The sequence below is a fragment of the Cheilinus undulatus genome, linkage group 11 (assembly GCF_018320785.1).
Source record: "Cheilinus undulatus linkage group 11, ASM1832078v1, whole genome shotgun sequence".
NCBI classification, from domain to species: Eukaryota; Metazoa; Chordata; class Actinopteri; order Labriformes; family Labridae; genus Cheilinus; species Cheilinus undulatus.
Window position 1 is genome coordinate 46085426 of NC_054875.1, and position 18287 is coordinate 46103712.

Sequence of the window (18287 nt, forward strand, 5' to 3'; positions counted from 1 at the left end):
AGTGGAGTGTGTTCTAACATCCTGGAGCAGCTTATTCAGAGTTTGCCTGTTTGTTGAGTCTCAGCATGTGTGTGTGTGTTACTGTCAGTGAAACCGGACACACCCGCCCAGATACTGTAGAGTAAATACAGGTCAGTTTCTGCTAAGTCAACGCTCTCAATAACTCCTAAACAACAGGCTGATAACTTGTTAACAAGTCTTTAAGACGGGGAGTTAACTCGTTGTTAAATTCCTCAGAGTATCCTGTGTTCCTACAGACATTCATCTGTCATTAATGTAAATATTTCAGATTATAAAGAGCAAACTGATGGTCCAACAGTGTCTGATCATGCTGTTATAACTGACTAGACCAGTTATCTGAACTCTCACTGTGTGTCCGTGATGTTTACATTCTTACGTTCTTTGGGACTGTTTAGTGTAAAAATGAAGTCCTGCTATAAATGTGAGATATTTGTCATTTGATTTTTCTCTCTGTTACATTTTAAAGGGAATATTGTACTTTTAAGTGGCAGCTGACAGAGCAGCAACTTTCTAGGAGGACCAAGAACCTTTCAGAGCAGCTGGGTCTCAACCTTTTTTAAAACCCTGTAAAGTGAAAATGAATCTTTATGTAGGTTTGCTGTGTGACGGGTCACTGTGTTATGAACTCCCAGGTCAAATTTCAGTCAAATAAAACATCTCTAAGTCTATAAAATTAAGCTTCAAAATAATGAAAAATGAGGCAGTAAAATCTGCTCCAGGACGGTGTTGGTGTGTCTGTTCAATAAGCTGAAGCCACGCCCACTCAGGAAAAATGGAGGAAAACATTCAAGCCATTTCCCTGCCCCTTGACCTTAAGTTGACCTCATGATCAGAGCACAGCTGTCTGGCTCTGTGCCAGAGAAGAGACAAAGTCTGTTTTCTCGCTCAAATCTCTGTTATGATGCTTTAAATGATCCGTAGACTACTGTAGCTGATAGATTTGGTAAATTTACCTCACAATGAACAAAAAAACAGCATTTAACTGACTGTTAACTTTCAATAAAGGCAGTGACATCAGCTAACAACAGACTGGACTGAGATGAACTGCCCTGTGATTTTATGTTGGAGTTTTAGAGGGGTGGGGTCATTACCCAATGTGGGCAGGTGACATCACCAGCCCACATATTTGCCCCGCCCACATTAAACCCAGCCCGGAAAAAAGTGACAAACTTTCAGTCTAAATGCAGAATTCAGTCACATGTAGATCTCAGTGTTTCACATGTTTACAGCAACCATATTCCAACATATCCAGTGTGATTAGAGACAGTTTGGATTTTACTTTACAGAGTCTTTAATGTCATTTCATTTAGAACACTAAATAAAGGATGATCTAACCAAATTTTGGAGGTCAAAGGTCAAGGATGCTGGGCTTGCTCCTATCCTTTGTTAGACAGGCTGATCTAAGGAATCTGTTTGAGGGATATTTTTACAAACTTCACATGAATGCTCTTTCTGATTCAAGGATGGAGTGATTTGATTTTAAAGGTCAAAGGTGAAGATCATTGGGCCTTATGCTCAGCCCTTATATATGAACCAAAGAAAACCAGACCCTCTTCTTGACCCCTCTCTACCTTATTTTCCTAAGGGGTCTCCCCTACGATGATGATAAATACTGAATAAGTGTTTACCATGATTTTAGTTAATATGTGAAAATCTTACTTCAACATCTTCAGGGCAGATGGAGCCTTGAGCCCCCAAAGGGAGTCCTGGATGAAAAACTTTGTTTTCCAACCTCTCTGTTTTCCAAAAGTGAATAAAAAGTTTTCACCCTATTTCCTGATTATTACAGGAAGAGAAAGACCAAATATAATCTCTTTTTATTATTACATAAATTTTGTTTTACAAAGAACAAATTTGACACAATTTCCCTGACATTTCTATCCAAAGATACCAAAGACAAAATCATTCCTCCTCAAGCTGTCCCTTATACCAAGTTTTTATTCATTATGATGAATCAGACAGTTACTGTGTGTTTTTATTGCAATAATGATTGAATCATGACCAACTATGTTGCCCTAACAGAGGCATTATTTCAGACTAAATTAATCCATTTCTACATTCCTAAATTTGCAACAGACAAGGGAATTTTAGATGTGAAATCTTTTAGGTTTGAGTATTTTTTTAGCAGTTTATTCAAAGCACAGTTGACTTGTGGAAGCAAACTATAAGATTTTAACAGGATTTATGGACTTCTTCACTGAGCTCTTGTCCCTGCTGTAAGGCACAAGTATCCTGTGTTTCCCTTAAATCCCTGTCCAGATTGGACATTTTCATCAAGATCATTATCCACTTTTATTGCACAGTTCTTAATTTAAGAAATCTTACTAAAAGGAAAGTCCCTGCCAGTGTCTAAGGCAGGATGGGGTCCATTTATGGTAAAGTTAGAGAACCCCTAATCTCATCTGTTGATTTATTAATAAACTTTGTTTCCATTCATGATGATAGTGTATGTCTTTGTGTTGAACTCCTCCTCGCCCTCTCTGATCCTCCTCTCATTCTCCGTCTTCTTTGTGTGTCCGTCCTCGGTGCAGGTGGTACTATGGGAACATAAACAGAGTGAAAGCTGAGAAGCTCCTGCTGGCGTCCCAAAACAAAGATGGCTCCTTCCTGGTTCGCATCAGTGAGAGTCACAGTGACGAGTACACAATCTCAGGTGAGTTTCACCTCCAAACATGCTCCACCTACCTTGACCATGTACTCTCTACTGTCACCCTCCTCCACCATGTACTCTTTACTGTCCCCCTCCTCCACCATGTACTCTTTACTGTCCCCCTCCTCCACATGTACTCTTTACTGTCCCCCTCCTCCACATGTACTCTTTACTGTCCCCCTCCTCCACCATGTACTCTTTACTGTCCCCCTCCTCCACATGTACTCTTTACTGTCCCCCTCCTCCACATGTACTCTTTACTGTCCCCCTCCTCCACATGTACTCTTTACTATCCCCCTCCTCCATGTACTCTTTACTGTCCCCCTCCTCCACATGTACTCTTTACTGTCCCCCTCCTCCACATGTACTCTTTACGGGCCCCCTCTACATGTACTCTTTACTGTCCCCCTCCACCACATGTACTCTTTTCTGTCCCCCTCCTCCATGTACTCTGTACTGTCCCCCTCCTCCACATGTACTCTTTACTGTCCCCCTCCTCCATGTACTCTTTACTGTCCCACTCCTCCACATGTACTCTTTACCGTCCCCCTCCTCCACATGTACTCTTTACTGTCCCCTCCTCCACATGTACTCTTTACTATCCCCCTCCTCCATGTACTCTTTACTGTCCCACTCCTCCACATGTACTCTTTACTGTCCCCCTCCTCCATGTACTCTTTACTGTCCCACTCCTCCACATGTACTCTTTACTGTCCCCCTCCTCCATGTACTCTTTACTGTCCCCCTCCTCCACATGTACTCTTTACTATCCCCCTCCTCCATGTACTTTACTGTCCCTCCTCCACATGTACTCTTTACTATCCCCTCCTCCATGTACTCTTTACTGTCCCCTCCTCCATATGTACTCTTTACTATCCCCTCCTCCATGTACTCTTTACTGTCCCCTCCTCCACATGTACTCTTTACTATCCCCTCCTCCATGTACTCTTTACTGTCCCACTCCTCCACATGTACTCTTTACTGTCCCCTCCTCCATGTACTCTTTACTGTCCCACTCCTCCACATGTACTCTTTACTGTCCCCTCCTCCATGTACTCTGTACTGTCCTCCTCCACATGTACTCTTTACTGTCCCCTCCTCCATGTACTCTTTACTGTCACCCTCCTCCACATGTACTCTTTACTGTCCCCTCCTCCATGTACTCTTTACTATCCCCTCCTCCATGTACTCTTTACTGTCCCACCTCCACATGTACTCTTTACTGTCCCCTCCTCCATGTACTCTTTACTGTCCCCTCCTCCACATGTACTCTTTACTGTCCCCTCCTCCATGTACTCTTTACTGTCCCCTGCTCCACATGTACTCTTTACTGTCCCCTCCTCCATGTACTCTTTACTGTCCCCTCCTCCACATGTACTCTTTACTGTCCTCCTCCATGTACTCTTTACTGTCCCCTGCTCCACATGTACTCTTTACTATCCCCTCCTCCATGTACTCTTTACTGTCCCCTCCTCCACATGTACTCTTTACTGTCCCCTCCTCCACATGTACTCTTTACTGTCCCCTCCTCCACATGTACTCTTTACTGTCCCCTCCTCCATGTACTCTTTACTATCCCCCTCCTCCATGTACTCTTTACGGTCCCCCTCCTCCATGTACTCTTTACTGTCCCACTCCTCCACATGTACTCTTTACCGCCCCCCTCCTCTACATGTACTCTTTACTGTCCCCTCCTCCACATGTACTCTTTACTATCCCCCTCCTCCATGTACTCTTTACTGTCCCACTCCTCCACATGTACTCTTTACTGTCCCCCTCCTCCATGTACTCTTTACTCTCACCCTCCTCCCCATGTACTCTATACCGTGCCCCTCCTCTACATGTACTCTTTACTGTCCCCCTCCTCCACATGTACTCTTTACTGTCCCCCTCCTCCACATGTACTCTTTACTGTCCCCCTCCTCCATGTACTCTTTACTGTCACCCTCCTCCACATGTACTCTTTACTATCCCCCTCCTCCATGTACTCTTTACTGTCCCACTCCTCCACATGTACTCTTTACTGTACCCCTCCTCCATGTACTCTTTACTGTCCCCCTCCTCCACATGTACTCTTTAATGTCCCCCTCCTCCACATGTACTCTTTACTGTCCCCTCCTCCACATGTACTCTTTACCGTCCCCCTCCTCTACATGTACTCTTTACTGTCCCCTCCTCCACATGTACTCTTTACTATCCCCCTCCTCCATGTACTCTTTACTGTCCCACTCCTCCACATGTACTCTTTACTGTCCCCCTCCTCCATGTACTCTTTACTGTCCCCCTCCTCCACATGTACTCTTTACTGTCCCCCTCCTCCATGTAGTCTTTACTGTCCCCCTGCTCCACATGTACTCTTTACTATCCCCCTCCTCCATGTACTCTTTACTGTCCCCCTCCTCCACATGTACTCTTTACTGTCCCCCTCCTCCATGTACTCTTTACTGTCCCCTCCTCCACATGTACTCTTTACTGTCCCCTCCTCCACATGTACTCTTTACTGTCCCCTCCTCCATGTACTCTTTACTATCCCCTCCTCCATGTACTCTTTACGGTCCCCTCCTCCATGTACTCTTTACTGTCCCACCTCCACATGTACTCTTTACCGCCCCTCCTCTACATGTACTCTTTACTGTCCCCTCCTCCACATGTACTCTTTACTATCCCCCTCCTCCATGTACTCTTTACTGTCCCACTCCTCCACATGTACTCTTTACTGTCCCCTCCTCCACATGTACTCTTTACCGTCCCTCCTCTACATGTACTCTTTACTGTCCCCTCCTCCACATGTACTCTTTACTGTCCCCTCCTCCACATGTACTCTTTACTGTCCCCCTCCTCCATGTACTCTTTACTGTCACCCTCCTCCACATGTACTCTTTACTATCCCCCTCCTCCATGTACTCTTTACTGTCCCACTCCTCCACATGTACTCTTTACTGTCCCCCTCCTCCATGTACTCTTTACTGTCCCCCTCCTCCACATGTACTCTTTAATGTCCCCCTCCTCCACATGTACTCTTTACTGTCCCCCTCCTCCACATGTACTCTTTACCGTCCCCCTCCTCTACATGTACTCTTTACTGTCCCCCTCCTCCACATGTACTCTTTACTATCCCCCTCCTCCATGTACTCTTTACTGTCCCACTCCTCCACATGTACTCTTTACTGTCCCCCTCCTCCATGTACTCTTTACTGTCCCACTCCTCCACATGTACTCTTTACTGTCCCCTCCTCCATGTAGTCTTTACTGTCCCCTGCTCCACATGTACTCTTTACTATCCCTCCTCCATGTACTCTTTACTGTCCCCCTCCTCCACATGTACTCTTTACTGTCACCCTCCTCCATGTACTCTTTTCTTTCCCACTCCTCCACATGTACTCTTTACTATCCCCCTCCTCCATGTACTCTTAACTGTCCCCCTCCTCCACAGGTCCTCTTTACTGTCCCCTCCTCCACATGTACTCTTTACTGTCCCCCTCCTCCACATGTACTCTTTACTGTCCCCCTCCTCCACATGTACTCTTTACTATCCCCCTCCTCCATGTACTCTTTACTGTCCCACTCCTCCACAGGTACTCTTTACCGCCTCCTCTACATGTACTCTTTACTGTCCCCTCCTCCACATGTACTCTTTACTATCCCCCTCCTCCATGTACTCTTTACTGTCCCACTCCTCCACATGTACTCTTTACTGTCCCCCTCCTCCATGTACTCTTTACTGTCCCCCTCCTCCACATGTACTCTTTACTGTCCCCCTCCTCCATGTACTCTTTACTGTCCCCCTCCTCCACATGTACTCTTTACTATCCCCCTCCTCCATGTACTCTTTACTGTCCCACTCCTCCACATGTACTCTTTACTGTCACCCTCCTCTTCATTACACTTCCTTTTCTTCTGGTTTTGCTTTATTTTGTCATAGCTGTAACTTTTCTGTGGATCTAATGCAGCAACTTAAATGAAAAGTCTGCACACTTTATTGAACTTTAAGCTAACAAAATCTCCCTTCAGGTATGCAGCCTAAAGCTCTTGCTGCAGAGAGATTAGAGCACCTGCATGCAGATTTTTGCTGACATTTGTGTGCACAACTGAAAGTCTGAGAATATTTGTAAATGTTAGCCTTGAGGCTCCTTGGAGCACGAGGCTGCAGGCAGTTGCTAACCTCTGCCTGATGGTATAACTTCCCCTGTGCATACAGAAAGAAACACTGAGAAGCTGCAAATAGTACAAAACAAAAAAGCACAGTCTCATAGCACCAGGTTTATCTTAATGTAATTTATGCGTTGTTAAAGTATGCAAATGTTTCTCTATTTGATCTTGTTTTTAAAATTCTACTGCAGAGCTTCAGTTTTACTCACTGCACCCTGTTCTGTGAGGGATCCTGTTACTCTCTGCATTTTGTCTTCACCTCCTCCTCTAAATCTCCTCATCCATCCTGCTCTCCATCCATCACCTCCTCCCTCCTCCTTTTCCCCCCTCCTCCACCATTCAGCCTCACAAGGTCTCCAGCCACTGTCAACCTCAATCTCCCCGCTTTCGATTTTCCTCTCTGTGACTCTCTGCTCACTCCGACGAGGGCACAAGGTCACAAACACGCCTTCAGGCAGTGGCCATGTTGGAAGTTGATGGTGCAATAACGTCTGATTGAAGTTATAAATTAGATACTAGGTGTAGAATAGGGAAACGTCTCTGTTTTTTTGGAAATGAAGCTGGAGTTTCCAGTGTATGTGACTCTGACCTAAAACTACAAGGTCTACTCTTCCTACTAATAAAGTCAAGAGATGTCTGACTTTGTTGTGGGATAAAATTCAGGTTTCCTTAGTTCATTTAAGGCCTGTGTCCACGGTTTAATGTTAGCACTGGCAGTGCTCACAATCTCAGTTTTACAGCACCTCTGTCGAGAGTTTAACCACACTACAAGACAGATTTCAGTGTTTCATTTCAGTACCTTGTAAGAAATACGTTATGTGAAGAAGTTTCGCCTGTTTCCTTAACTTCTATGTTCTATTGGAATCTTATTTCAGAATCACGTATTATACAGAGACAGCTGATAATCAGCTACCAACTTTTTAAACACGTTTTTTTCTCTTAAAAGTGTCAATTCAGGCACTGTTTTGGCACCTGCACCTTTTAAAACGTACTGATTTTGTGAGTATGTGAAAAACCAAAATAATACCCAACGCTACCTCCCAGGCAACAGTGGTTTTAATGGACTAACCCAAAACGTGCCATGTTCATATCCTAAAGTTTATGCACCCCGATGGGCAACATTTTTGTCTGTCTCCAAAATGGGTTGCACCTAGTCAGCCAGGTGTTGTGAGGTCATTTAGTTAAGTCATATGTTTGTGAGAGGCCTGTAAATTTCTTGGTTGACCAAGGAGTATGTCTAAGAGAATCTTTTTGGTAGTGCTGCCACGATGGCAAAACAAAATCTGGAAAGGCTGCTCTTTCAGATCCTCAGGTCCGTGCTCAAGCCACTGCCTTGTGCAGGGCAGGGAAAACTTGCAGGGCAGTAGCTCATGACCTTTGCAGATGCATACGATGGGTGAAGAAGTAGAGGCAGAGACACAAGAGCTGTGACTCCCCTTGAAGTTGAGCTCCGTGCAGGTCACCACTCAGTCCTGAGATCAGGGGTCACTCTTTCGAAAGGCCAGCTGCAGACTCAGTCGAAGACAGGAATCTTTTGATATTATGACTGCTTTGACAGTCCATTGCGGTACTATGACTCTGGTTTGACAGTTCATTGCTCTACTATGGCTGTGGTTTGATGGGTTATTGCTGTACTGTGACTTTGGTTTGATGCTTTATTGTTGATACTGTGTAATGCATTAGTATGGATCAGTGTTGCCCAAAGCAAATTCCCCCTCAAGGACAATGAAGTGTTTGTTATCTTATCTTCTCTCTCAGATAGTCCAAAAGTCATTAGACTGGTTTGTTCTTCTGAAGGTTGTTTCATGATCAGGCTGTAAAACAGAACAGGCTCATTCTGCAGTTAATATTGTAAACATAGACCAGAGTTTCTGAGTACAGATGAGGGGAATATATTGAACCTTTAAATCTGTGTTTGTCACAGTAAAGAGGAGAGTTTATTTCTGGACTAGGGCTGCAACTCAACCCAGCTATTGTCATTCACTGTCAGTTAATCAGCAGGTTAGTTATACTGTAATCTTTGTGTCCAAAGTCAAATTAAAGTTCAAAAGGAAATGGGTTTTACTGAAATTCAAAGAAGTAACAGCCAAAATAATAACCACAATGTCTACATCAGTGATGCCTTACTCTGCGACAGGGCAAGCTTGGGTTTCATCCAGTTTTCCAAATGTTGTAAATGCATGTCATGTAGCCAGAGCTCCAAAGAGGCACTACATAACATGGATAAAACTGCAGATTCAGCTCCCAGATACGTTAGATGTTTTCATTTCTGGGCATGGACATAATAAACAAGGGTCAACAACTGCTGAGGCACATAGTGCGTAGTTGTTGCCAACACTCGGCTCATTCTATAGCTGAAGACTTCTGAACTTCCACTGGCATACGCACAAAAACTGTGCAGCGGGAGATACAAGGAATGTGTTTGCATGGCTGAAGAGATTCATGCAAGCCTCACATCACCAAGGTGAATGCCAAGCATTGGATAGAATGGTGTAAAGCACACCAACACTTGGACTGTTGAGCAGTGGATTAGTGTTCTGTAGAGTGACGTTTCTCTGGCAGTCAGATGGGTGAGTCTAGGTTTGCAGGAGAACATTACCTGCCTTACTGCTTGTGCCAAGTTGAAGTTTGGTGGAGGAGAGATAATGGTATGGGGCTGTTTTTCAGGGTTTGGGCTAGACCTCTTTTCTCCAGTGAAGGCTAGTCTTAATGCTTCAGCATGCCAAGACATTTTGGACAATGCCACCCTGGTTGGCAGCAGTTTGGGGAAGGCCCTTCTCTATAACAACATGACTGTGCCCCAGTGCACAAAGGACTACAAAGACATGGTTTGATGAGTTTAGTGTGGGAGAACTTGACTGGCCCCTCAACTCCATCTAGCACCTTTGGGATGAACTGGAACGCAGATTGCAATCTAGGCCTTCTGGTCCAACATCAGTGCAAGACCTCAAATGCTCTACAGAATGAATGGGCACAATTTCCCACAGAAAAACTCTTAAATCTTGTGGAAAGCCGTCCAAGAAAAGTGGAATCTGTTATAGCTGCAAAAGGGGCCAACTCCATATTAAAGTACATGTATTTGGATACGATGTTATTACAGTCAGTTGATGTAATGGTCAGGTGGCCAAATACTTTTGTCCATATAGTGTAAATCCCTAATAAAAGCAGTGTATAAAAGGGATGTTAGTCCAAACTGAACACTCTGCCTGCCAATAAGCTGGCATGTTCTCTGTTTAGGCCCAAATAGGAGTTGAATTCCATTTTTATTTGGTGATATTTTGTTCTGATATTGGATGTGCTGCTCTTTAGTCCAGGATGGATTTCCTTTGGCAGGATTATTCTGTTTTCCTTTATCTCTGGTGTGAATCTGCAGCATAAAAATGGATGATTCTGCCTCTTAAATGGAGCTGGCTGCTGATCAAAGTGTCTTGTAAACAGGACGTTTTTAGCATCTCATCTCCAGTTGTAGTAACCCACATTTGTGAGCCAGTTGTTGGCACCAGACAGGATTTTTACGATGAATGAGCTCACAGCCAATTCTCTAATGGACCTTCAAGAGATTTGTGTGATTTGTGACTTTACAGCCTGTTATTTCTCTCCTCTCTCTGAGTCCCCTGCAGCCCGTTTCTCTCTCTGATCCTTTCCACTCTGTCCCCTCTTACCCTTTTTGTCCTCTGGCTTCACCATCTTCTGCATCTGCATCTTTTTCCCTCCCCCCCTCTGTTCTTCAAGGTCTCTGAGGTCTCCAGGGGGGAAAATGCTGTGGTTAGACGTTTGGTTTTCAGCGAGCTGCTGTTGCTGCTGAAATATGCATCATCAGTACTCTGTGTGCACACGAGTGTGAAGGCAGAACAGACCACTCCTCCACCTTTAAAGGCTCCATTACACACATCTCTGTCTGATTTACTGTCTGCCTCCACAGCCGCTCAAACAGAACCTTTGTTTTGTTCTCTGAGCACAGGAATCATGGAGGTTTTGTTTTCCTGTGAGGAACAAAGTCAGTGTATCTGACTGTACTTTTACTGGAGAGAGGATGGGAATAGCTCTGCCATCACTGACAGAAACAAACAATAAAAACACTCAAAAGACTTTAATTTACTCTGAAACTGATTTATTTAGTGCCACAAGGAGTTCTTTATCCCTCTTTTAAAGTCATGCAGCGTGGTTTAAAACTTTGATGTGCAAATGACGTTATCAGTCCTGAGGATGAATGGAATGAGAGAGCCATTCTGCTGATCAGATACTTCCTCTGCATGTAAATGTTTCCTGTTATCTTTTATCTGATCTTTTTCCTGCTCTCCTCTTTTCTGCACAAAAGCATGAACACAAGTCTTTGGATTTTCTAATCAAACATGTAAATCTTCAGGAGGGGACGGTGAATTAAATTAAAACTTTGATGGTAAATTTAATTAGACATAAAACATGTCTTCACTTGTATCATATGTGACCCATAGAGGGTGTTGAGGCTATTTATGGTCTTTTTGGTCATTTTTAATTTTCTTTTTTTGATTATTTTGACTGTCTTAATTGTAAAAATACACATTTTGAAGGTTATTTTTTTAAATATAATCTGGAAATTTTGATACCAGAATCTGTAACAAGTCAAGATTAAAAAAGACTTTTTGTGTACACTCAGGCCATTAAAACCATTATTTAGATTCTCCAGCCATCGCTGTAAAAAGCATGCTTTTATATGTTAGGCTTTCATTCTGGAGTCACTGCCTCAAGTTTGTGGTTTTTCTGTTCATTACCAAATGTCAGCTATTTACAGATATTTGGTATGAGGGGAAATTGGACATTTTTTTCCTGCTTTCCAATTGGGGCACCACTGTAACAATTCATGAAAATCTTTAAAAATGATAATACATACAAATTAAAGTTGTACCTCATAATTAACATATTCAAGACTGTAAAATCCCATTCAAGAAAATCCAAATTGCATGTAGTACATGAAAAATATTTCTCTTTTGTGTGTGTGTGTGTGTGTTTTTCATTCTTTACATTACAAAAATCAGAGGTTTTGCACATAAACTGACATTAAAAGGGTTACATTCCTTAAAATGAATCAGCATTACCTTTTTATGAAAAGGTTAGATCTTACATAAAAAGGTAATGCAAAAGGTAATATTTTTATTGTAACTTATGTATGATATCTGTTTGTGGCCATATACACCGTCAGCATAACAATTTATCAGTATCTTAAAATTTTTAAGAAATATTAATGCATAAAAATCTAAATTGTTGCTCATCATGTAAATATTCAAGGCTGTGATGATCTACTTCAAGGAAATCCATAAGCATGTAATATATAAAAATAATTAATTATTATTTGTTTTTTACATTACAAAATCGGGGAGTTTTTTTTTAAGTTGCACCGAAAGTGTTAAATTCCTAAAAAAAAAACAATTAGTTTTTGATATTTTGGATCATGTGTGATCTTAATCCAAAATATTGCAAAAGCTGGATTATTTTGATGTGTACTATTTTTATTGCTTTTTATCTATGGTATCCATTTTTGTCTGCATGCACCCTGTATGAAAAAAAAAATCTGCATAAAAATAAGAGTTGTATTGCATATTCAAGGCTGTACTTATCCTCAGTGGGTTCTTCTTTTTTAACATTACATCACATTTTTTTTTTACATTTTTGCCCATAATCTGGCATTTAAGGAATTCCTTGCTTGATATTTATGATCAGGTCTGCTCTTGATTTTTCCAAAAAAGGGATTTTAAGAAAATTACAGGTTTTTTATTGCTATTTATGTATGGCATCAACTTGTGACTACAAATACCCTTAATTTATTGTCCAATTATAAGGGTCGTAATTAAAAAAAAAAATCATAAAACTTAAAGTTGTTGTTAAGTATTAATATATTCAGGGCTGTAATAACCCCATTAAAGAAAATCCAATTTGCATGTAGAACATGAAATCTTAAATATTTTGTGGGGGTTTTTTTACATCACAAAATCATGTTTTTGTCTTTTTTTCACTTAAACCTGCATTGAAAAGGTTAAATTGCTAAAGATCAATCAGTATTTGAAATTTATGAACAGATCTGATTTTGAATAAAAATTAATTGAATCATGTGGATTTTTTTCAAATGCAAAGAATTGTTTTACTATTTATGAATTACATGTGTGGACACAAACACCCTGGTGTAAAGATTTAGTAAAATCTTAGAATCAAATAATATCAAACAAAAAAAGTTGTTGCCTATAGTAAACACATTCACTTCTGTGATAATCCCCTTTTTTAACATTACAAAATCAGATCCTTTTGCACTAAAAGTGGCATTGACAAGGTTTTTTTTTTTTTAGGAATTTAAATTCAGTATTGTAATTATTTCTATTGCTATTTGTGTATGCTGCCATTGTTGACCACAAACATCCTCAGTGTAAAAATGTTAGACTATGTGAACTTTAAAGAACATTATTAAATGATCACTACCCTTTCTGGAACATTTAAGGATCTCTGTCCTTTCTGTCTTTCCAGCTCGCAGTGAGGGAAAGGTCTATCACTTCAGGATCCAGCGCTCGACCATCGGTGCGTACTTCGTGTCGGATAAGATCTCCTTCGCCACGCTGGGGGAGCTGATCTCGTACTACCAGAAGAACCCACGGAGCCTCGGGGTGCTGCTGGAGGAGCCCTGTGCTCAGCAGGTAGGACCCAAAAACATCACGTTTTTACTTCTATTCTTGTGAGGACCCCCACTGATGCAATAAACTACCCTATATATATAAATATATATACACATCTTTATGATAAACTAAACAATACTTTCAGTTCATTTTTAGCTCTGTTTTTGGTCCCCACCTCCTGAATATTAAACTACTAGCTGCTTAATGCATCCTTATGATCAACAGCTAGCCTCTTACTATTAGCTGTAGGTAGAAAATGTAAAGTGGCTATAATTCAAATTAAAAGCAAACATTATCTGATTAGAAGTCTAACGGGTTCTCACAGAGATAGAAGTTTGAGGGTCAATCAGCTGTTTGTGCCTGAGATAAAATAAATATCCCCATACTGTCTGTAAATATGTCCAACCACAATTAACAATAAATTAGTGCGCCATTTAAAATGTAAATAAAAACAGAATGCAGTGATTCTTAAATCTCATAAATCCATATTTTATTTACAATAGAACATAAATATAATAAATATATCAGGTGTTGAAACTATATTAGCTCATTTCAAATTTGATGGCAGCAACACATCCCAAAAAAGTAGGGACACAGCAACAAATGGCTGGAAAAATAAGTGGATTTGGATGAACAGTTTTCAGCTGATCAGGTTAATTGATAACAGGTCAGTAGCATGACTTGTATGTACTGACACTATAAATATAGAGGGTATGCACCGATGTCACTTTCAGCATGCAACATGACTGCTCAGCCGGGCTGAGTGGCAAAACAGCCGCTTTATGGGGAACAGACGAAAACGGGAGAAAAACAGACTAATATCCGCTAAATTAGGACGGAGATTGTTTCCTAAAGACACTGTGGACCATTGGCATTGATATGTGGTCATATATTGACTTTCCTGACATTTAGGCCCTGTCCACACGGAGACAAATTCAGGAGTAAATGCAAACGTTTTTTGTCGTATCAGCATTTCATCCACTTGGAAAAGGCGTTTTGGAAGGCTGTAAATGATACTTTTTGAAACTGGGTCCCAGAGTGAACAAATCTGTAAAACGCTTACCGTTTTGTCTCCGTGTGGATAACCAACCGCATCTTTCTTGAAATGATTACGTTACACAATGATTACGCATAGGACATTTACCAGGTATGTGTATATCGAACCAAAACAACAATGGCAGATTACAGAGGTGTGTTGATGCTGCAGAAGCTATTGAGCTTATTATGACTTTTACAGCAAAATCTGATGCTTTTTTTTTACTACCACCGTGAACAACATGCACCATATGTTCTTAAATCCAACGCGGAGAACAACTAGAAGAAAGTTTGTATCAGTTTTCTGTGATCTTCTTCTCTATTTTGGTGTATTTCTGTGGCAGCAATACAGCGCCACGTACAGGCTTGGCATATATACTACAGCGTTTCCAGTTGTTTTCAGTGGTTCGGTGCTTAAGCGGAAATTTCCTGAAACGATCCCGTCTTTACTGAAAACTTTTTTTTTAAATGAAACGGAAACAACGTTTTCATCTCCGTGTGGACAAGGCCTTATAACAGACTTTGTATCAAGTAAACCAAGCAGAGCAATCAGGCACACATCAGCCTGGTTCATCAGAGATGGATAATAAACTGAATTAACATGGAAAAGTTTTGTTAATACGAGGCTTTAGATCAGTTGTTTCTCTGCTCTACTTTAGCTAATCTTTAAAAAGAGATCAGATCTTCAAAATGAGGTCAGCATAGCCTACGTCTGTCTTTCTTAATCTAGCTCAAAATTAACCCCAGTTTAACCTTTATTTTATTTCTAATGGGATAATTTACACGGTACAGCTCTCAATGTTCATATTATGTCGTATAACTGTCAGTATCATACGTTCATGAACAGTCACGGAAATAATGTCAGTATTTAACCACATAGAAATCATATATGCTTTACAACGGCTGCTTTATTTAAACTGTGATAAATATCAGAGGATTTCACAATTTATTGGTCTTTTTCCTATGAAACCAGCCTTGTTAATCAGACATCGAGGGTCTATTTGTGAAGCTATAAAACATAACCTGCTGTCATTAGATGCACTATCATCTTAGATAATATTTATCCGTATGGTTGTTGCCGAAATTTAAGCTCTTCTAATGTATGGGGAAGGAGAATGGAATGAGGTTAAGCTTATATTCATCACCGTGTGAATGCTTGTACCTACTGTAATAGCCCAGCTTCATCTTGTGTCTTTATAAACGTATCATTACGGCACCAAACATTTTCTATAAATATATTCCATCAGCTGAGGATCTGTAATGGACACGGTGAGCATCGTCAAGGTGTAATTATTAAAAAGACGGCCCTTTTCAGCGGGAATAACGCAGCTTACCATTCACAACCTCCTGATCTCTGTCATCTGTTCACGCTTTCTGCCACTCTGCCGCTGAACTGCACTGACTCGCACTGCCTGTGACGTCACATGCATACCCTCTATAACAGGGGTGTCCAAACTATGGCCCAGGGGCCAAATGCAGCCCATTTTTAAACAGCTGCAGCAAATTCTAAAGCTTAAATGAAAATGGCCGACATTAGAACATTGAAATCGTGCTTTACTGTAGTGTATATTTTATCTTTGTTTTCTTACTGACAGACGAGGGTAGTTTTGTGTTGACTTGGGGGCTCGTCCGGGAAGGTAACACGAAGGTTCATGTCTGTGAATTAGAAAACACGGAAAAAATTATAGTTTGTGAAGACAGTATGAATTTATTTGGATTAGCATATGTTTTATTGTCAGTACTAGGCAAGGCTACTGTGCTAATTCTGTAAACAAACATTTTGACACAACTTAATAATGTACGTTTCTCGTGAGTTAACTTTAAAGCATATCAAATCACTTAGTTCATCTTTACCTTAACTGGACTGGATTCATGTACGTGATATCATACAGGAGAGGTATATGAAACTGGCCCCACCATCCTTGAAAAAAAGTCCTGCAAAGCATCATGGGGACTGTAGTTCTAAAGCTTTTGCCATGGTTCCTTTCAAAAATACAAGAAGTAAAAGTAAAATTAAGAGCAGAGACAAAACCTTACAAGTTCAACTTGGTGGGAAAGAGATGTCTACCGGTTGGGTTGCACCTCTTGAATTTGACCCGCTCTCCCAGTTCGAATTCAGTCTGTAGCTTCTCCTCCATGCGTCACTCCCTGATTTCCTAAAAGAATGACACCAAATATAGAAAAAGGTTTTAAATGTTGATAACCGAACAGGATTACACACAAACCATTTTTATAATATTCATGTTTTGTTAGTAATTCTGCTCATATGAAAAATGCAGGTCTTTGTGTTACCGTCCGTCTTACTGCAGGTTTTCTAACGGGAAGTTGTGCCAAAAAGTCTTTCTACTTCAGCTAAATAGTTCTCCACCAAACTGAAGGTGAACATTGTAGTTTGACCGGTAGCCAATAATAACAAACATGCTGCTGCTGATATTTACAGACAGAATAAAGGCTTTTATTTTAATCCTCTGTTTGATGTGAGCAGCAAAAAAGCACTGAAACAAAGAGCAACACAGACCCTGGATTCATCTCTCTATTGTTGCACTGCAGCAGGAACTTAACGAGTGCTGTCTTATATGCATAATTAACACCGAGAGGCAAACATATTTGGAGCGTAATTAACCACAGAACATAATATTTGAACCACTTTTAGAAAAAAGCAATCACGTGTCAGTGCTGTAATTACAGCAGTATCTGTATCACTGCCGCTCGGCTTAAATTAAACCCTCAGCGAGTCATTCTTTTATTCATGGCTCATCAAATGCAGCCCGGCAGGAGACGACCACACTCGGCTCTGCGAGGTTTCTCATAATTGTCTCCTGCAAAAGAAGAAACCACCTTTTTAAAACAGCAGTGTAGATGCTGGTCACACTCCTGAGAGAATCACAGCACATTTAAAAAGCTGCGTTTTAGAGTAAAAATACACTTAGAAACGAGGATCCGGCTGTGTTTAAACGACATGAGTAAAGTTGTGTGAGAAGATAAAGTCAGTACCTGGCATGGATCAGGGGCCACTCAGTGATTGCTCCCTCTTCTCTCTTCCTTCCAGAGGGGGCTGTGAATCTGAGGCCGTCGACACACTGAGGCAGAAACACACAAAACATCTGCTTCATGTGCAACATCCAAAAACACACACAGAAAAATATCACAAACATTACAGCGTTGAGGTATTTTCTCATCAGTGCACACAACATAAACTATTTATTTCTATTATAGCATTTCAAATCACCTGTCTCCAGTTATTCTGTTGTTTTTGTTTTATTTGTAATTTTTTTAAGCTTGTATAGGTTTTTTTTTAAATATAATTTACAGTTTCAATTTGTATGAGTTGAATGTAATTTTTTATTTCTTACACGTGTCATCAGCATTTCATAACTGCTGTAACTCCTTCAGTTAATGGGATTAAAATATAATTTCACACTTAAAGCAACTCCACAGTCCTGCAGTAAACCCCCTAAATACAATCAGACTCAATGGTGTGAGTTTTTAATTAAAACACACTGAGCTATGACCTTATAATTCAAGGTTTGGAGCTACAGACAGACTTTAAAAGCAACACAGACTCTGGTGGTTTGTCTAGCAAATTCCATCATTAAGCTAATATTCATTTGATGTAATTAAAAATTAGAAATTTAAATGGCCGCTTTTGTCTGTCTTGGCTACTTACTAACCTTGCAAAGCAGATGGATGGTCCAGATTCCATGTCTTTCATCAGGTAATCCATCTTGCAAAGCTTTGAGGAGAATGAGGTAGTAGCCACAGGTGGGGTTTAGTTGTACTGGAGGCCTGCAGCA

General features: G+C 40.9%; 2 protein-coding genes and 1 long non-coding RNA gene across 3 annotated transcripts in view; 1 reads left to right on the top strand and 2 right to left on the bottom strand.

Moving 5' to 3' along the window:
- LOC121517796 (tubulin alpha chain-like) overlaps window positions 1–18287 on the bottom strand; it is a 1079624-nt gene that overhangs the window by 690723 nt on the left and 370614 nt on the right. The window lies entirely within an intron of this gene.
- zgc:194282 (tyrosine-protein kinase Srms) overlaps window positions 1–18287 on the top strand; it is a 41972-nt gene that overhangs the window by 9179 nt on the left and 14506 nt on the right. Inside the window, exons 2-3 of the mRNA XM_041799829.1 lie at window positions 2553–2674; window positions 13313–13479. Coding sequence (XP_041655763.1) covers window positions 2553–2674; window positions 13313–13479 — 289 coding nt within the window. The remainder of the gene's footprint in view (window positions 1–2552; window positions 2675–13312; window positions 13480–18287) is intronic.
- Window positions 15001–18287, bottom strand: part of LOC121517811 — an 86946-nt gene continuing 83659 nt past the window's right edge. Inside the window, exons 6-8 of the long non-coding RNA XR_005992579.1 lie at window positions 17488–17573; window positions 16348–16649; window positions 15001–16149 (exon numbers count right to left, since the gene is read on the bottom strand). This is a non-coding gene — a long non-coding RNA (uncharacterized LOC121517811). The remainder of the gene's footprint in view (window positions 16150–16347; window positions 16650–17487; window positions 17574–18287) is intronic.